Source organism: Pelophylax lessonae (assembly GCF_965119305.1).
Source record: "Pelophylax lessonae genome assembly, chromosome: 2".
In the NCBI taxonomy this organism is placed as follows: Eukaryota; Metazoa; Chordata; class Amphibia; order Anura; family Ranidae; genus Pelophylax; species Pelophylax lessonae.
In genome coordinates, this window is record NC_138769.1 from 444,582,022 (window position 1) to 444,603,161 (window position 21,140).

The 21,140-nt window shown below is 40.7% G+C and overlaps 1 protein-coding gene across 2 annotated transcripts in view; it reads left to right on the plus strand.

The window, feature by feature from the left end:
* MAP4K4 (mitogen-activated protein kinase kinase kinase kinase 4) overlaps positions 1 to 21,140 on the plus strand; it is a 340,786-nt gene that overhangs the window by 287,318 nt on the left and 32,328 nt on the right. The window contains exons 15-20 of one of the 2 annotated variants that reach the window (XM_082246630.1): positions 3,135 to 3,365; positions 4,990 to 5,151; positions 14,969 to 15,196; positions 16,226 to 16,332; positions 18,142 to 18,293; positions 20,957 to 21,054. In XM_082246630.1, coding sequence (XP_082102756.1) covers positions 3,135 to 3,365; positions 4,990 to 5,151; positions 14,969 to 15,196; positions 16,226 to 16,332; positions 18,142 to 18,293; positions 20,957 to 21,054 — 978 coding nt within the window. The remainder of the gene's footprint in view (positions 1 to 3,134; positions 3,366 to 4,989; positions 5,152 to 14,968; positions 15,197 to 16,225; positions 16,333 to 18,141; positions 18,294 to 20,956; positions 21,055 to 21,140) is intronic. The other variant, XM_082246631.1, reaches the window with a different exon arrangement.

Below are 21,140 nucleotides of genomic sequence, written 5' to 3' on the forward strand. Positions count from 1 at the left end.
CATGCATTCCAGTGCATGTGTCCCACTTTTTATTTCTTCAGCTTAAATAAGGACATGTGTGTGTCAGTGCATTTTTGTTCATTTCAGTGTGTTTTTGATGCGTTCCAGTACAGTTCAGTGCAAAAAAAATGCAGCATGTTCTACTTTTTTTTTTTTTTTTTTTTTCTGGAACTGGAGCGCACTATACTGCATGTGGTGTGAACTGGCCCTGAAAATGAATAATTACATGACCTCAGATTTTGATGGCTGAACATCTTTGTTGCTTCTCTACATTGCCTTGGTATCTCAAGTAATGTTCAGATTAAATATTCGGTCATATTTTAGTGACCTTATTTTTGCTCCGCTCAGTTTTGTGGAAATTTCATCTAGGAGCCTGGTTTTGCCTCTTCTAGGTAAGTGATGGCAACAACAAGGAAGCTTCCTGTGAGGAAAAGTTTTTGCACAATGGTCATCAGCGCAAACCATTTTTTACATATCCCTGCTGGAGAAACTACACCCGTTTCCTTTTGGCTCGTTTCACACAACTGCAACCTGAAATTAGTGCAACTTTGCCAGGCAACTTCCTGGCGATTTGCTGGTGACTTGAGTACTACTTTTGATGCGACTTTGAAAGGGAGGGGTTACACCGTAGGGACTGCCTTTGTATTCTACCTGTAATGTAGATAATTAACAATAATAATTCTACCTCCTCAATATGGATGAGGGATCTGACTTCCATTAAAGTCTATGGGCACAAGTCTGGTAGAAGTCGCCCTGGAAGTAGTGCAGGAACCTTTTCTAAAGTTGGAGCGACTTTAGTAGTGCTAATAAAGACAGCAAAGAAAATGGCCTCTGCCCCCACCTATAACTGGCCTTCATAGCAAAGAACACATGGAGGGCAACGCACATGAGACAAACAAAAATAAACCTGTCTAACCGTTTGCGTCAAAACAGGGGTTTAGTTAGCACACATTTGCAAACGCATGTGTAAGCTGCAGGGCCACTCCACGGCACCCTGTATTACCTGCAGTCCTAACTCTAGTGAATTTATGAGAGTCTTCACAGTGGAAGCACATGCAAGCTAATGGATAGATAGGGGGCAGGTGAGCCTGGAGGTGGCCCATCCCTCCCGAAAGGTACTTGGGGGCATAATGGAAGCCCAGCCAATGGTATTACAGCAAAGGCATCCAGTATGTCCACTCACCAGTACACATGAACAACAAAGAAAATGGCCTCTGCCCCCACCTATAACTGGCCTTCATAGCAAAGAACACAGGTAAGGGCAATGCACATAAGACAAACAAAAATAAAATTCCCAGTTCAATTTGTTAACCAGTTTGCTTAAGACAGTTTGCCTAATTAAGACAGCTCTCATTGACAAACATGGGATTTCACATGTCATGCGACTTGGGGGTCATAAAAGTCTGCAGTGGGAACCAAGCCTAAATCTAGAGTTTGAAACGGTGAAAAAATATTCAATAGAAATACATTCTATTTTTTAAACTAAACAAAAAATTTTTTGACACTAGCAAACTCCTCATGGATTCACAAATGTCAAGCACTTGGTGATACCAAACACACAGTTTAAATAAATTACATTGTCCCTTCTATTTCTGTATGTGGATTATGACACTGTTGTTGTTTTTAATAAACACCCAATTGCTTTTTTCCAAATTCATATACAGCTGTCACATGACCCAGCTCTTTCCTAGGCTGTCTGCAGGGAAGCATAAGCAGGAGGAGCTTCTAGTCCTCTGCTGCTGGTCACATGTTCAAAATAAAAAATCAGCCTTTGGAATACAGAGGAAAAATAACTAATATCAATAAACTTGTTTAAATTGTCATATAAATATTTAAAATCAAATCTTTATTATTTTGTGGAAATAACATGGTGTGGGTAGATTTCTACCTGTCAAGACTCAGTCACGCCCCTTCAGCCTGTATCTTAGAATAAGAGGGAGGGGAAACCTCCGTTAATCTACATGTAATATCCTGCCCCATTGTGTTTAGCTGGTTAGTGGGCATGGAGGGGGAGGGTGTGGGCTGTCATTTTTAACACTGTATACACCCACACCTTTAGTCATATGGGCTGCTCAGATGTGATAGGGAGGAAATGCTCCGCATAGAAACTCACTGAGCAATGTAATGTGCAAAGCTGCCAACACAGCTGCAAAATCCCTAGCTGAATTGGGGGGAGAGAGAGAGAACAGCAGGATATACTAGCATTTTTGCAGAATACAGAAGACAAATTTCATAGTGACTAAGCAAGTATGAACAGCATGTAATACACCATTACATACACCATAGTTTTTATGATGTGGGTTTAGAGATACTTTAAAACTCCACAACATGGAAGTTTGTGACATAAAAAATAAAAAGATAGGCCAGCCTGGGCCCTAAACACGTGTGATCTGTTGCAACTAGTTTTATGGTTATTTCTTTATATGTTGAAAGTCATGCAATGAATTGTCCCTATCAGAGGCGCAGATAGTCTGTCCCCTTTGGAGACCATAAAAACCTGACAGATTTTAGCCCTTTCCACACCATACCCGAAGCTCAAAAATGATTCCCACATTACTTCAATTTGAGCCAGTACCAAACACAACAGCCCTACGCTGGTCTTAGGGTTACCATACACATATCAATCTGACCACATAATCATCCTTAGATCTGCCAAAGCGATCTTATATCCGCACATACCTAAACTATCTAATCAATTTGTGCGACTTAAATTCGCAGTGACTTTGAAAAGTGCCTGCAGTATTTCGATCCGGCTTTGATCCAGAGAGTGTAAAGTCACGCTTGCCCAAGTGTGAATGGGATCTAAAGACATTCTGTACTAAGTCAATATGTAGGCTGCCATTACTGACCTCTACCTTTTGAAAATGCGAAAGTGCTTGGCTGTCATGCTAGAACAAATGCTTTGAGGTTTTCAGTTACTGATTTGGAACAGGTATGCATGTCAGTAGATATAGTTTATCTGCCTGCTTTTGCTGAATCAGTGACCCAAATTGTGGAAAACCAATGGATCAGCATCAGTTTATTTTTTTATTTTTCCAATTTTTTTTTTTTTTTTACCATGCTTTAACATGGGCATTATCTTTGTGGCTGTGCAGTGCATAATTAGGTATATTCACACAGATGTACATTTTCAGGAATACAGGTGGCGGGAGATGGAGGAACACAGACAAGCAGAACGGCTTCAGCGTCAACTGCAACAAGAACAGGCATATCTCATGTCTTTACAGCATGATCACCGACAGCAACCATCGCAGCAGCAAGCCCAGCCTCAGCAGCCCTCTCTGCCACAGCAAGATAGGAGCAAGCAAACTTACCATGGCCCAGAGACTAAAGCCCACTATGACCAGACGGAACGTGTGCGAGAGGTGATCCTTTAACTGGTTTAATGTTGAATAGGTTTCTTGGTCAGTACAACACATACATTTATTATGCAGAAGAATTGAATGTGAATCCAGGTGTGGGACATGTATCATGTATGCCATGAATAGAGCAGGATTATTTATCTTGTGTATACTCTCCTATACTTCACTAGCCTAAGTCTATAAGCATTGTACACTGAAAGTTTGAAAACCTCTCCTGAACGCTGAAACTTGACAGCTAGTACCTGACGGTTAAAAACGTCCATTTTGCCGCATTTGCATGACGCGTTTATGCGTGTTTAGCAGCGTTTGCATTGATGTGTTTTTACCTTGTAAAATGGTCAGAAATGTATCCCCATTGAAAACACCTATAAACAAAAGGCTTATAAACACGAGTTACCACGTTTAGACAAAATTGTATTTGTATTTAGAATATCTCTGCAGTACGTTCACATTTCTCCAGGTTTTCTGTTTAGGGAAGAACTCCTGAAATTGCAGTAATTTTAAAAAATGTGCTGGCTTCTAGGGAAAACTGTAAGTCAAAGAGTGCATTTTAAGGCCTTTATTGCTTTATTTACATCTTTGCTGAGGGCTGGGAGTACAGCTATTGCTATACTTTGGTTCTGTGACACTGGACCCTCAGGTCTGCAAACATAGAGCTGCAAAGTCCACACCAGCCCCTCTGCCTTCTCATCCTCTTCTTGCCCAGTCATTGATAACTTGGTATTATGTGTACCTGTTCATAGAATACAAAGTATTCTGTGAGTGAACAGTGAAGGGGAGGGGTAGGCAGTGCAGCAGAGCACATTTTTCCTGTTGGAACACAGCAAGTACACCTCGTTGGACTTAAGCTGGCTATAGACCGTTTGAATCTCTTCGAAGTTCAGCGGGGACCAGGCGATATTTGATCCATGTCTGCGCAGGCTGATTGTACCCAAGTCGATCTATTTGGGTACAACCAGTATGTCGGATTTTTCATGCAACTATTGGTAGCGGCTATAACCGCTAGCAATGTTAATTGTGTATTCTCCCATCAGGAATGGCTCCCAGTGGTTGCAAGTAAGAAAATTACACCATCTATGGTCCGCTTTAACCTCTTGTGAGCCAGCATAATTTTAAAGTGCTTCATTTCTTGGAGTTCTTTAAAAACATCGCAGATACAGAAAGATACCTGTTAATACTGCTATAAATCCAGCAAGCTCCTAAATTTATGTAGTAAGTGGACATCATTGCCTCTGCTGCATTGCCATGCCACTCTGCATCTCCATAGCACAAGGGGGGTGCGTTCTGTAGTGCAGTAGGGGTGGACGACACTGCTTATTTCTGTGCAGCAGATGCAGTCTTGTCATCTCACTATAGGATTTTTTTTAGGCTTTCTGGATTTCTGACAGAAATAGGTATAGTTTTTCAAGGTACAAAACATGAGAAAATGGAATGCAATGTGAAAATGTACTGTGGTGTTTTTTTTTTTTTTTTTCTTTTTTGGGCAAGACACAACTCTTTTTAATATGGTTCATACACAGGCATCAGAGGCCCCTTATTAATACCTGATTCATAAACCGGACTTAAAAATACTGAAGTTCCTCTTGTGTAAGGATGCAACATTTATGTATTTTGTGTTGTGATATAGGCTGAAGAGCGCCTTAGGAAAGCTAAACAAGGATCTCCTGAATCACAGTCAAAGCAAACAGGGAGAGCGTTGGAGCCATCAGTGCCTTCAAGATCGGAGTCTTTTTCCAATGGGAATTCTGAGCCTGCTCAGCCTGCCATGCATAGGCCAGTGGAACCTCAGGTATGACAGTACTTGCTAATGAGAAACGGTACAGCCATCAGTGTGAGCCTTTCTTGTGAAATATGCTTACTGTGGCAATCTGCAAATTCAAAGTATGTTATTTTTATCTTCTGCTCAATGCAGTACTGTTTCTGCTCATTATATTAAACTAAAGGTTCTTTGTTTTTGAGCTGACAACTTAACATCTAAATATATGACTCCTGATCCTTTCAGAATCGTACAGACATGGGAATTTATAGAAAATGTGGCTTTGCTCTAAAGTAGCACAATATGGTTATTTATTGCTTTGAATTTGTAAGTGGTCTAATCCATGCCCATAAATCTCATATACCGTGCTGACCTTATTCTATTGCAAAATATTTCTGTACATGACATGTATTCACATGTGCTGCGAATATCTCTACCATAATGTCAGAAGTTCTGTAGCAAGTACGCTTTCTGTATTACCTGTTATTTCATTGACTGATTGAAGATTTTGTCTTAAAGCAGAGTTCCGCCCGAGTACTCCTGGCCCCCAGACATACCACATTTGGCATGTTTGTTTTTTTTTGGGGTGGGGGGGGGGGTGCTAGTTTTGACAGGTACCCGCTCGGGCCATCTAGGCAGCTCGAGCAGTATTTCTCCTCTCCCCCTCCCTGCAATCTTCTGGGACACATCAGAGGTTCTTGAAGAGCCTTTCAGGAGCCGCAGTGCGCACCCGGCTATGAAGCCACAAGCTCTCACAGCCCGGGTGCCCACACTAGTGATGCCTGCACCGCCAAGAGGAGTGAGGCTTCGGGCAGCCGCATCTCTGGATCGTGGGACAGGTGAGTGTGTTTATTAAAAGTCAGCAACTACACATTTTGCAGCTGCTGACTTTTAATAAACACAGAAATGGCTGGAACTCAGCTTTAACCACTTGCCGACAGCCGCACAACTATTTACTGCGGCAGTCAGCCCCTCACAGGCAAAGCGACGTAGGACTACGTCGCTAGCCTGTGAGGCTCTAGGGAGCGAGCGCGCGCCGCCGGAGGCGCGCTCCCGCTCGCTCACGGACCCCCCACGCATGTGCGTCCGCCGGGCACTCGCGATTGTCCGTTACAGCGGGAGAAAGGCAGGCGGCTAATGTAAACAAAGCCGCCTGTCATTCTTCCCTGTATAAGAATGGAGAACATACGGTTCTGCTATGTAGGACCGTTGATCTCTGTTCTTACACCAGTAGCCACATCCAATCACAGTTAGAAGCACGCCCCTAGGGACACACTTAACCCCTCCCTCTCAAAAAAAGTTAACTCCTTCCCTGCCAGTGTCATTTTTACAGTAACAGTGCATATGTATAGCATTGATTACTGTAGTAATGTCACTGGTAACCCCAAAAGTGTCAAAAATGTCAGTCAAGGGTCCGATCTGCCCACCGCAATGTCGCAGTCCCGCAAAAAAATCGCAGATCGCTGCCATTACTCGTTAAAAAACAAAAAAAAAACAAAAACGACAATCTTTCCCTTAGTTAGTAAACGCAATAACTTTTGCGCAAACTAATCAAAATACGCTTTTTTTTTTTACCAAACATATGTAGCATAAAACAAATTGGCCTAAAATGTTAAAAAATTTTGATTTTTACATTTTTTTTTGGGGGGAATTTTATATAAAAAAATTTGAAAAATATTGTTATTTTTGCAAAATTTACGCTCTTTTTTGTTTATAGCTTTTTTGTTTATATTTGTTTAGGTACAGCATCGTACGACCGCGCAATTGTCCGTTAAAGTCACGTAGTGCCGAATCGCAAAATAGGCCCTGGTCAGGAAGGGGGTAAAATCTTCTGGGGCTTAAGTGGTTAAATAGGGTGCCAGGCACACTGTGAAGCAGGTTGGCAGCCACACGTAAGATGTGTTTGGTGTCCAATGATGCCCATTAATGTAATATGGTCTAGCTGATATTGCCTGAAGGATAATTTTTATTGAATTTGGACATATTTATTATAAGAATTAAAGTGAAAATTTAGACAAAACTATTTTTACAGCTTTAATTAGAAAAGAGAAGGTTAATAAACTCAGACTTCATTGCTGTCCAAGGAATTGTTGTGGATAACACTTTTCACTCCCTGTCCCCTGATTATCCCACCAAGGAAGAAAGTGAGGGTATGTCTCAACAGAGACTGAAAAAAATGTTAACAGAGGTTTTAGCTTACCCTTAAGCCAGGTAACTCAGTGCGCTGAATGACAAAAAACTGACAGATTGCCGTACTAACACAAGAGGCGTGCGACGATTTCCCTCACTGTGCCTTTGTGTTCTGACACAACTGTCCCCCCACTAGAACACACTGATCAGTGCACTGGTTTTCTAGCATGCCCCTTCAACTGGTTTCTGTTGGAAAGAGCTGTACGCACTTACCGAAAATGGTTGAACCGGCAGACGTTCGGCCCATGTGTACCCAGCCTTACTCTACTAAGGATAAAAAAGCGTCTTACTGCTTTGTTTTTGTTCTTTGCACTTTCCCTACTGGTGTCTCATTGTCTCCAACTCAGGAAATTAGGAAATATTTTACTTTGATACAGAGAACATTAAAAACTGCAGAAGTTCTAACTCTCTTTGCTCTATCCAAAGCCAAAAAAAAAATAAACATTTTTTGGCTATAAATAGTTTACATTTGCCTTTATTCATTTGGATAATTTCCTATACACAACCATACTAGACCTTGTTTGCTAAATGGGTGCAAATAATTCAAACCATTTTTTTTTTTAAGAAGATTCATTTCATTCTGCTTGTTTTCCCAAAGCACTAGCAGCTGCTGAAGGCCACTCTGACATTTTAAAAGCTTCTTTGAAGTCAGGGTGAAAAAATTATTTCCGGGTGTAAAAATGTTATCAAAATGTAACATATTAACCACTTAAGCCCCGGAAGATTTTACCCCCATTCCGACCAGGGGGTATTTTGCGATTCGGCACTGCGTGACTTTAACGGACAATTGCGCGGTCGTGCGACGCTGTACCTAAACGAATTTGGCGTCCTTTTTTTCCCACAAACAGAGCTTTCTTTTGGTGGTATTTGATCACCTGTGCGATTTTTTGATCACGCGCTATAAACAAAAAAAGAGTGTCAATTTTGCAAAAATAACAATATTTTTCACATTTTTTTTATATGAAATTCCCCCCCAAAAAAATGTAAAAATCAACATTTTTTAACATTTTCGGACAATTTGTTTTATGCTACCTATGTTTGGTAAAAAAAAATCGCAAAAAGCGTATTTTGATTGGTTTGCGCAAAAGTTATCGCGTTTACTAACAAAGGGAAAGATTTTTGTCATTTTTGTTGTTTTTTTTTTAACGCGTAATGGCGGCGATCTGCGATTTTTTTTTTTTTTTTGCGGTACTGCGACATTGCGGCGGACAGATCGGACCCTTGACTGACATTTTTGACACTTTTGGGGTTACCAGTGACATTTCTACAGTAATCAGTGCTATATATATATATATATGCACTGTTACTGTAAAAATACACTGGTAGTGAAGGGGTTAACTTTATTTGGGAGGGAGGGGCTGTGTGTGTCCCTAGGGGCGTGCTTTCTACTGTGATTGGCTGTGGCTTCAGCTGTAAGGACACTGATCAACGGATCTACATAGTAGATCCATGTGATCAGTGTCTTTGCAGCGAGAAGAATGACGGGCAGCTTGTTTACACAAGCTGCCTGACATTCTCCCTCTCCCCCGCCGATCGCCGAGTGGCCGGCGGACATCGGGTCCGCTGGTCACACGCGCGGGGGGGGGGTCCGTGACCACGCGGGAGCGCGCCTCCGGGGCGCGCGCTCGCTCCCTAGACCCTCACAAGCAAGCAACGTAGCCCTACGTTAGTTTGCCTGTGAGGGGCTGACCGCCGACGTAGATAGTCGTGCGGCGGTCGGCAAGTGGTTATAGCCCAAAACAAAAATGTAATATTTTGTAGCTTCTTTGTTTTCTCAACAGCATAAAGTTTTTTTGGTATAATACACAAAAGAAAGGGCCAGCAAGTCTACTTTTGTATGTTCGATGTTGGCGCTGTTGTCACGTCAAACGTGATCTTTTGCCTTCAACACTGCCTGTCTGCTGCTGACCAGAGGGGTGACACACAATTAGTTTGGTTTCTCCCTTTAGTACCTGTCTGCCTTGGGAGGTTGTGACTAAAAAATGAAGGCTGAACTTCAGCTAACATTTGTTAAGCAGCTACACCAGTTGTTGGATAATGGTTTTACCCAAATGAGGAGTAAAAGCTGACTATTGTAGAATTTATTCATGTGATCGTGTAGACATGTACTTCAATGCGAATAGTCATGTTTATCCTTCCTCAAAATCAATGACAGCCTAAGATTATCGGCATCCAGAGTTCTGCGTTATTCCCTGTACGGATGTGCACACTAGCGTGTACAGGAGGATCCATACAGCTGATGCCTCTCTCAGATTGTCATTGATTTTGACAGGCTGGCTGCACAGAACACTTGTCATTCCCCAGATGCATAAACACTTTTAATTCTGGTTTTGGCTTTTATTTTCAAAGAAAACCTGTGCTGAAAGAAATATGCAGGCTGTCTTTTCTCCCTCTTCATGCTGTTGTGCTAATCATGGCTTCAGTGCTTTCTGAGTAAAGCAAGTAAGTACAGTGCCTTGAAAAAATATTCATACCTCCTTGAAATTTTCTACATTTTGTCACGTTACAAACATAAACGTAAATGTATTTTATTGGGATTTTATGTGATAGACCAACAGAAAGTGGCACATAATTGTGAAGTGGAAGGAAAATGATAAATGCATTTCACATGTTTTTACAAATAAATATGTGAAAAGTGTGGCGTGCATTTGTATTCAGCCCCCCTGAGTCAATACTTTGTAGAACCACCTTTTGCTGCAATTACAGCTGCAAGTCTTTTGGGGTTTTGGGTATGTCTCTACCAGCTTTGCACATAAGAGTGAAAATGTGTGTCCATTTTTCCTTGCAAAATAGCTCCAGCTCTGTCAGATTGAATGGAGAGCGTCTACGAAGAGCTATTTTCAAGTCTTACCACAGATTCTCAATTAAATTTAGGTCTGGCCTTTGACTGGGCCCATTTAACACATGAATTTGATTTGATCTATACCATTCCATTGTAGCTCTGCCTGTATGTTTAGGGTCATTTTTCTGCTGGAAGGTGAACTTCTGCCCCAGCCTGAAGTCTTTTGCAGACTCTTAACAGGTTTTCTTCGAAGATTGCCCTGTATTTGGCTCCATCCATCTTCTCATCAACTCTGACCAGCTTCCCTGTCCCTGCTGAAAAAAAGCATCCCCACAACATGTTGCCACCACCAAGTTTCACAGTGGAGATGGTATGTTCAGGGTTAGGTTATAAAAAAAAAAAAAAAAAAAAATATCCTAAGCTTTGAACATCTCACAGAGCACTGTTGAATCCATCATCTGAAAATGGAGAGAGTATGGCACAACTGCAAACCTACCAAGGCATGGCCATCCATGGTAACTCTGCAGGAGCTGCAGAGAGCCACAGCTCTGGTGGGAGAAACTGTCCACAGGACAACTATTAGTCGTGCACTCCACAAATCTGACCTTTATGTAAGAGTGGCAAGAAGAAAGCCATTGTTGAAAGGAAGCCATAAGAAGTCCCGTTTTCAGTTTATGAGAAGCCATGTGGGGGACACAGCAAACATGTGGAAGAAGGTGCTCTGATCAGATGAGACAAAAATTTTACTTTTTGGCCCAAAAACAAAACAGTATGTGTGGTGGAAAACTAATACTGCACATCCCCCTGAACACACCATCTACAAATGCACACCACGCTTTTTAGATATTGATTTGTAAACAAACCATTTATCGTTTTCCTTCCACTTCACAATTTATGTGCCACTTTGTGTTGGTCTATCACATAAAATCCTAATAAAATTAATTTACGTTTTTGGTTGTAACATGACAAAAATGTGGAAAATTTCAAGGGGTATGAATACTTTTTTCCTGGCACTGTAAATCTGATTTTACTGGCTGAAGGCTTGTTATAGGTCTCTGGCTCAGGATGACATTGAAGCGATTGACATCCAGCGAGGTCTTGATGTCTACATATTTCTCTCAATACAGATTTCTGTCAAACTGCACTTGAAAATCATGGGATTTGATCTTTGTACTGGGTAACAACTCTTCTAGATCCATATTCCATGAATTTTTCCCATGACTTATTTTAATCACTTTTTTTAAATCTATAGATTCACATGCATTCTCTTCTGAATGGATGTACAGTTCCTGATATTTGTCTAAATAGTACACACTATCCTTCATGATTGCATTACATCTAAAAAGGACAAAAATGTGTTTGAAGCTCTGCATACTTTTTTTTTTAGTGCATTTGATTTGATTTGATGCACATTTTTAGAAAGTGGCATTTTTCCTTCCTTCCTTCTTCTTCTTTTTTTTTTTTTTTTTTTTTTAATTCAATTTAAAGCAGAAATAGTAAATATTGTCTGTGGGAAATAAGCTTCAGATGTTTTTGAAATGTTTTTTCTCGTTGTGTCATTGTGTCCACATACATAAGTAGCTTACAAAACAAACAGATATCTGGTGCAGACATGTACAGATATTTGCACATACCTGTATTCAGCCCCCTTGCTGCACCCAGTTCTGATCAGGCAAGACTCTGGCACTACATGGTAGTGACGAATTTTGCCCAGCTACTTTCCTCTTCTACGCATAGCTTGTGGTCAGTGAAGTGGGGCATTATAGTCATGGCCAGTAGGTATGCTTGAAAGATGGAGAAACTAAGCAAGCTCTTACACTACCAGGAAGTAGTGCTTGGTATTCCAGTAGAATGGGGGAAAAGGGAAGATTCATTTTTTTTTTTTCTCTCTCCTAATATTTTTTTTTACAAATATTCACTCTGAAGCTCACCATGCACTTAAATGCGTGGTGAACCACCGCCCTTTATTAAAAAACAAGAAAATCTCCTGCAAGGCAATGGCATAATGTGCTAGTATATTACGATATACTCTAGCACAAAGCCCTCCAGCAGTGAGTTGTCACCGCTGACAGGGCTTCCATTTTCCCCCAATCTTCCTTCCGTGTTCGCTGGCTCTGATCCTGTAAACGGCTGAGCTGCAATAACTTAACTCCTGTGCACGGGAGTCACGGTTTACGGTACAGAGCTCTGAAGGGAAGGCACAGGCATGCCGTCCCTTCAAAGCGCTTGCGCTGATATCGCTGACCAAATCCAGTGTGAATATCTCCTAAACACCACAAGTTTAGGAGATATTCACTGTACTTAGTTTACTACCGCTTTCAAGGTGGTGTTGTTTTTTTTTTTTTTTTTTTTATTCAAATTTTTATATATTTAATTAAAGATTCCTCGATCTATGCTACAGTGGATATAAAAAGTCTACACACCCCTGTTAGAATGTCAGGTTCCTGTGATGTAAAACAAATGAGGCAAACCTAAATCATTTCAGAACTTCTTCCACCTTTAATGTGGCCTATAAACTGTACAACTCAATTGAACAACAAACTGAAATCTTTTAGGTGGGGGAAAGTAAAAATAAAAAACCTAAAATATTATGGTTGCAGAAGTATGCAACTCCCTTAAACTAATACTTTGTTGAAGCACCTTTTGATTTTTTTGCAGCACTCAGTCTTTTTGGGTATGAGTCGATCAGCATGGCACATCTTGATTTGGCAATATTTGCCCATTCTTCTTTGCAAAAACACTCCGAATCTGTCAGATTGCAAGGGCATCTCCTATGCGTAGTCCTCTTCAGATTTTCAATCGGCTTCAGGTCTGAGCTCTGGCTGGGCCATTCCAGAACTTTAATCTTCTTCCGGTAAAGCCATAATTGGGGTCAGAGTTGTGATGAAGGCCTTAGACACTATATATAAAAATATCTGTTTAAAATTTTGGTAAATTTACCATAAGTCCCCTAGAAGTGGATAATCTAAAACTAGCAAATCATCTGATGCATATAGTATAGTCAGTGCTATTTTATTTGCAATTATTATTTACATGGGCTTGCCCACTAAAGGATAAAGCAGGTGCCTCAACTTACAGGGCACACTTTACCATACCAAGATGATTACATAATAAATAGGAGGAAATTTAGTCTAGGTTCACACTGGTGTGGGTCCTGTGTGCAGTGTTAGCGTGTACACAGCTGTACCCATAGGTAGAAAAAGTGCCACGTTTTCCGAAGAGTAGGGATGGCATCAAGAATTAGTGACACCCCCATGTGTTTGCTAAAGAGCAGTGAGTCAGGAACGTGTGCAGTTGCACATGGGTTGCCAAGCCATTCATACCTGAATGATCCAGGAACACGCACAGAAATGTGCATTTCCACCACCTGTAAACCGCTCGCAGAGCCGTTTATTCTTAACGGTGACCCAAACGGGGACCAGGGCATCTTGCTGCACTAAAAAATGTGCAACAAATGCACCTAAAATGTGTGGTAAAAAAATACCCATGAAGAGGTTCAGGAGCTTTCTTGACGGAACTGCCCTATACACGATGTGCAGAAATGCGCTAAAGTGAACAAATCCATACATTCACCCTACACTTGGTGTGAATGTGGCCAAAAACAGTCATGTATGCATGCTTTGAAAACACAACTATGTATAGTGTTAAAGCGGTAGTAAGGGTTTAAAAGAAAATAACAAACCTAAAAAAAATAACCTTCAAGGTAAAGGCGCAATGTGCTAGTATGCATTGCATCTGTATTAAAGTCTGGTAAGGGATAAAGTCCACCCCTGTCTGGTACTATTGGGGATGGGGAAGGCGTCCGACAGGTAGCCGTTTACTTTAACTCTTGCCTGTGGGTTTAGGTACAGGCTAAGTATGCATGAGCGCGTAAAAGCTCTGAAGCCTATAGAGGCTAGGACCTCTGCCGTGTCCCCAGGCCACTCTGCCGTGTCCCCAGGCCACTCTGCCGTGTCCCCAGGCCACTCTGCCCTGTCCCCAGGCCACTCTGCCCTGTCCCCAGGCCACTCTGCCCTGTCCCCAGGCCACTCTGCCCTGTCCCCAGGCCACTCTGTCGAATGCCTTCTCAACATCCGTGTTGAGAAAGAAACCCTCTGAACCATAGCTAGATAGCCAATGGTGTATATTAATGGCTTTTATGGTATTATCGCAAGCTTCTCTCCCGGAGACAAAACCCACCTGGTCCAGCGAAATGATGGAGGGAAAGAGGGGTAACAGTCTATTAGTGAGAATCTTGGCGAAGATCATCATGTCCCTTTTTTAAAGTGAAATTAGGCTATAATTTTGGATGTCATATTCTATTCTTTCCTATGAATGACTGTGATATGCGCTTCCAATAATTGATTATGCTTAATCCTTACACTGCTAACATCAGTAAACAAATGGGAAAGTATATCATAATTACTAGTTTCAAACTTAAATTTTTTCAGTTAGTTCCTGGTTTCTTGCCTAGGAAAATGTCATACATCCCATGAGTCTTCAGGAGGGGAAGAGAGCATGGGGGGTATTCTCAGCTAAGCGCACTTTCCCTAATGGCCATGCTTCCGGTTAAAGTAAAATGTTTTATTTTAAAATGCTAAGCTGTACTTGTATGTTATCATTATGTGCATGTTCAATCCGGTCTTTTGCTTTTTACATATATAAGCTTTACCACTATGAAATACTGTGCATGACTCCTTGTGCTAAGTAACATTAACATAAGGTCAATCATTGTTCACCTTTCATCCCTACAGTTACTTCTCCCTTACAACTGTGTCCGTGAGCTTGCCTTTTTGTCTTGTTTTTCATCCTTGTCTGACTTTAAATTCTTACACTGGAATAAAAAGTCAGCAGTGCCAATACACCATGTAAATGTTTTATGTCTTGTTTTCTTGTAAGGTACAATGGTCTCATCTGGCATCCCTCAAGAACAATGTTTCCCCTGTCTCGCGATCCCATTCCTTCAGTGACCCTTCTCCCAAATTTGCACCTCATCTACGTTCTCAGGAACCACACCCATCCCCCCGCAGTGATGTTCTAAGTCAAAGTTCTGACCCTAAGTCTGAGACTCCCGAGCCCAACCAAAGGGTTTGGGCTCGATCAGACAGTGAAGAGGTGCCTCCAAGGGTAAGGAGTAGAAGTAGTAATGTACGAAGCTTTTGTACATGCAGGTGGAGGTAGCACCTGAAACCAACAGAGAATGTTTGTGCATGGTGGATGTTAAGTCATGTGAGTGGTCTCCATGATTTTTCTACAGAATAGCTATGTACATTTAGTGTACAGTAACTGCAGACTGTTTTCCTGTCCATATTTCTGCAATTAGCATGTGGCTGGTCATTTTGCGGCTGATAGAAATATAGCAGAGCTGCTTTTTACATAAGTATTCTTGAAGTACAGGTTTTCCTGTTTGTCTACCGACAGCGCTAGCTAGGAATAATCTGATCATTTAGATCAGTTTCATTCTTCAATTTTAAGATCAGAACCTTTGCTCTCTGGTATACTATGATGGTTGTGTTTAAACTATATGACCATTTTGCCTAGTACTGAAGTGATTTGAACCTACAGAAAAAAGTGAGTTTTATTTATTGTTTGTACTTCAGGCTATTCATCTTTAAATCCATACACCTAGCCTGAAGTACTTCAGTATAGTTTAATTTAGACCTCTATTTCGATTTCTTTGGAGCCAACAGTTTATGCCCATTTTGTGATGTCATGCGAGTGTCAGTAGGCATGTTTAATGTTTCGTAACTGTCACCAAAAAAAAAAAAAAAAGCTCTAGGAATGGATTTTCTTTCAAGCTTTCTGTGATAGGTATGTGTGCGTTTCTCACATGCTTTACACAGCTAATGTATGCTGCTGCACATCCTATGTTGGCTTTGCTTCTTTTTACCATGTAATTTTCATGATGTTGCTTCAACTATCCAATTCATTACCGCTATTCCCGAGACAGAAGCAACTCTTTCAGACAAAAAACCATCATAATTATCACCAATACAACATTAAACTATAGTCTGTTAGTTTGGTTAATTTAACATAATGTGGTAACATTTAGTAAAACACTTTCTGTGAGCTGCCGGTATGTTGGTTTATAGTGCCTTGATATTTTTCATATTCATACCAACGAATGATATGACTATATTTCCTTTATTGGCAAAGGTGCCTGTAAGAACAACATCAAGATCCCCTGTGTTGTCTCGAAGAGATTCCCCTCTGCAGGGTAGCGTGCAGCAGAATAACCAGTCTGGTCAGAGGAATTCCACAAGGTATGTTACATGAGCTTGGAGTACACGTTCTCCTAGGTTGGACCCGTTTCTTCTGTAGTAAGCATTAGTGCTGATTGATTTCAAAGGGTGAGACAAACACAACAGGCTTCCTAGGTCTGTGCAGTCAGGCTTCATGGAGAAGTGGCCAGAAAAAAAAAAAGCTATCGCTTAAAGAAAGAAAATAAGAATACAAGTCTGAGGGTTAACCAAATAACATGTGAAACGCTCTTTAATAAAAAAACATTTATTCTTTCATGGGAAACACTGTGTGGTGTGAACCCAACTTTTCCCATAACTCTGAGTACATCATCTCCACAACAAAGCATGATGGGAGTGGCTTTTTATCAGCAGGGACTGGAAAACTGGTCAGGATTGTAGGAAAGATGTAAAGTTCTAAATACGGTACAGTTCTCAATATGGTATAGTTCTCTATCTTGAAGTAGAATGAAGGGCATGAATACCTATGCAAATTCAGGATTACCGTTTTTTTGTTTGTCACAATAACAATTATTTTGCTCATTTAAAATTGTAAGCAAGTTTTGTACATTACATTGTACAAAGCCCCCCAAAAAAACTTAAGTGATGTTTACCTTTATAAGGCACCGTACTTCTGCTATGCAGTATGCATTTAAATAAGTAATAATGAAGGTCTCTTGACCCTCATAGGGAAAGGGACCTTTGATGGGGACATGGCTAGGAGTTGAGTGTTGTAGCACACAATATGTAGAGCAGGTAATTATGATTGGCTGCATGACATCGGGTGATGGGGCTGGGCCTGAGGTAAAATCTGTGCTTTTTGAAGAACAGTGTCTGGAAGAGTTACCCACCCTCCCGTCCTGTATATGGTCAGCAGTTTTTTTTTTTTTTACCTTGCCAGCATTAAAAGTTGCAGTAATGGGCTATGCCCTTGTTTGGAATTTGGAATTAGTATGACTGTACAAAACTTATGGTAAGGACAGGCCTCTTTGAAATTTGACAAGTTGATGTTAGTGTGCTCATAGTACAACTGTGACTGGCACTGGTTAAAATGGTTTACATTGGAGAATTGCTTTTGTTGGTAATTAAATAAAGCTTTGGCCTTGCCATTTCCAATGTAATCATTCCACATGTGTTTTTCTTTTATGGGGGGGGGGAATCGAGGTTAATTCATTATCAGTCAATTTTTACCAGGCCTATGCTCCTCAGCCGTCATGAAACCAGCTTGCCCTCAAGATGAGGTAGTGGTTAGCACCAGGACCTTGGTTCTATTCCTAGCACAGTTACTGCAGTTTGTATGTTTTCCCTGTTTGCCTCTAGGTTTCCTGATTTCCTTTCATAATCTATGCTTAAAGAAAGGATTATTAATTTCTGATGCGACTGTGTCTATGCTTGATGTATATGCATTCACTTCTGAAATAGGAGGAAATTTCAGAATTCCTAGTCCTCCACTGAGCTTGATAGTTTGATCCACAAACTCATACATCAATACTGTGTCCTAACATGGCCTAATAGCCAAAAGAGGAACTACAGTGCGCAGTAGGGGAACAGGAATTGTGGGCATCCCTAACCTAGCAAATATGGACTTTCAGGACTCTTTTTTTTTTTTTTTTTTTTTTTTTGTGTAGGATTTTGTAACAATTTTTTTTTAACTTCAGATTTACTTTAAAATGCGTATGAGTGATTGGGGGATAGAGAACCGCTGAACTCTAGTTATTTTTCTCTCAACACTTTAGAATCAAGTATTCATATGTAAAAGATAACAGTTCTTTTTTTTTTTTTTTAATATTGTGCTCAACTTGGATTATCCTAAAATCTTCTGTTTCCTATTAGCAATATCGAGCCCAGGTTGCTTTGGGAGAGGGTAGAGAAGCTTGTGCCCAGGCCAGGCAGTGGCAGTTCTTCAGGTTCAAGTAACTCTGGTTCCCAAGCAGGATCACATCCAGGATCTCAGAGTGGATCAGGAGAGCGCTTCCGCATGAGATGTGAGTACAATCTTCATATTTGCATTGCTTGTGTTTTAAACGTAATGGTGCCTAAAAAAAAAAAAAACTGCTAAATTCCTAGAATCACTAAAGGCACTCTGTTATTTCGGTCTCCCCTAAAAATGTAGTTCCCTTTATTCAATTGAAAACCGCTTTGGGACAAGATTTTACTGCACTTGGCAGGCTAAAGCAGGTTTCCTAGCGCACAGAGGAAATCCTATACCCTGGAAAACGATTCAAAGTTAGTCCAAAGCCAAAACCACAATAGTGGTTTTCTTGCTGATACGGGACTTCAGTAAATGTCTGAAGTTATGCATTTTCCCTAATGCATGTGGTATCAAATAGCCGGAACGGTTATCGCAATTGGTAAACTGCAGGCAGAGGCTGCAAATAGTGCTGTTGGCAGCAGATACATTAAAAAAGGGCAACATTGCAGAGCTCTGTGGACCCGACTTAGTGATGGCAGTGGCCTGTGTGGCAGACAAAATCCTTCTTTGCTGCTGCTCTGCCTCTTCTTCAGAACTTTCCTCTTCTTCAGAACTTTCCTCTTCTTCAGAACTTTCCTCTTCTTCAGAACTTTCCTCTTCTTCAGAACTTTCCTCTTCTTCAGAACTTTCCTCTTCTTCAGAACTTTCCTCTTCTTCAGAACTTTCCTCTTCTTCAGAACTTTCCTCTTCTTCAGAACTTTCCTCTTCTTCAGAACTTTCCTCTTCTTCAGAACTTTCCTCTTCTTCAGAACTTTCCTCTTCTTCAGAACTTTCCTCTTCTTCAGAACTTTCCTCTTCTTCAGAACTTTCCTCTTCTTCAGAACTTTCCTCTTCTTCAGAACTTTCCTCTTCTTCAGAACTTTCCTCTTCTTCAGAACTTTCCTCTTCTTCAGAACTTTCCTCTTCTTCAGAACTTTCCTCTTCTTCAGAACTTTCCTCTTCTTCAGAACTTTCCTCTTCTTCAGAACTTTCCTCTTCTTCAGAACTTTCCTCTTCTTCAGAACTTTTCTACAGACAGTCTATCTCTTCATCCTCCTCCCCTCCTCGCTGGAGCTCACTTTGTAGTAAGCTTTAGCTACTGGAATATCACTGCATCTTGCTGCTCCCAATCTGATATCCCCTCTCTCTCTATGGTCATGATGCTATCTTCCTCATTCTCCATATCTAAATGCTTGCATGTGAATTAGGTCCTCCTGCAGCAAGTCGGTGATCATGTAATCAAATCAGTTGACTCCTCATTGCCAGTTTTCCAGGCTATGGCGGTATTAGCAGAAAAAGAGGTGGAGGAAGAGAAGGGTGCATTAGCAGTAATTGCAGACAATTAGCTGCTCTTTGCCTATCAGGAGGAAGAAGAAAATGCTTTATCAGCCACTCAACTACCTCCTGCACATGCTGTGGCTGTAAAGCACATCCACTCTGAGATAGGAAAGGCAGACTTACCCGGATTCGAAATGGTTCAGCTTGACTACCTCTTTGTGATGAAGAACCACCCAACTAATTTTTTTTATCTGAAAATAAACAAATTTAGAAAATATGGAATTAAAATAAATGTAAAAATCCCTAATAAAAAAGGGGTAAAATAACTGCAAGGGGTGGCCCACCAGCAAGCAGCAGCTACAATTTTGCTGATGCACACAAATTGGTAGCCCCGTAGGACTGTTGGGTCTTTAAACTGTTAACACAGGGAAGTATACAAGAATATATAACCCCCCACACTGCATTCCACAGTGTAGTGCATTATACGGTACTATAGTATAATACTGTATAGCTATCAACTCTCCCTACAGAAACTGTCAGCTCTTCCCAAACTTCTCCAACACTTACTGACAAATGTCTACTGGGAACCACCCTTTTTTATAGTGAGGGGGCTGTCGCATTACAAACACCCCACTGTTGACCAACTCTGCTTACCACAGTTTAAATATTGGGCAGTCCGTGGTTACAAAGAAATAATCTTTGTGAATTTCCACACTAATTCTATGGGACCACATACTTCTAATCAGGTCAGATTCTTTGCACATTGTCAGTATAGGGGCCCATTCACTTGCTGCAGTTGCTTAATTGTATTGTGTTAGGGTTGCCCATTCATTTTAGTTGCACCCACACTTTTTACAAGCAGTGTAGTTCGATGCACAGGTGCATTAAAAAAGACTGTATATGTGCTTTGGGGTGCCATAAGTGGCACTCCAACACGCAAGTACCCATGTGGTGTTGAACACCGTAAAATACACATTTTACTGCATGTTACTGCTACACACGTAAATAGGCCCTCAGGCAGTGTGTAGAGATGTCTCTTATTTAATTGCACAGTAGATGTCAAAAAAGTTGGTGATCCTGTCACTCCTCAATATATGAATAATATCAGACAAAAAGCTATTTGAACATTTGATTGGCAGTAAACATACAATATTTTCTACCCATGTGATTCCCTTCTTAAAAGTAATTTCCCCATGAAAATGTGTTTAAATTGGTGTATATAATTATAAATGGCCTTTCTTGGTATAAGATGGCCTGTGTTTTAATAGGAGAGTTTGGTCCTCACCATCTTGTGCTTTTTTTATTTTCTTGTATTTTGTCTGTATTCTCCCTCCATGTCTGTTTGACTAACAGTCTTTTTTTTTTTTTTTTTTTTTTTTTTTTGTGGTTCTTTTTTTTTTTTCTCCTCTGAAATACCAGCATCATCAAAATCAGAAGGGTCACCATCCCAGCGTACTGAGAATACAACCAAAAAACCAGATGAGAAGAAAGATACTGGAAGACCAGGCAAACCTGCTGTAAGAAAATCCATTGTTTTTTTAATTTTATTTTTGCATATATGTATGTATCATGCTATTCCCCTAAAATTTAGAAAAGTCATCAG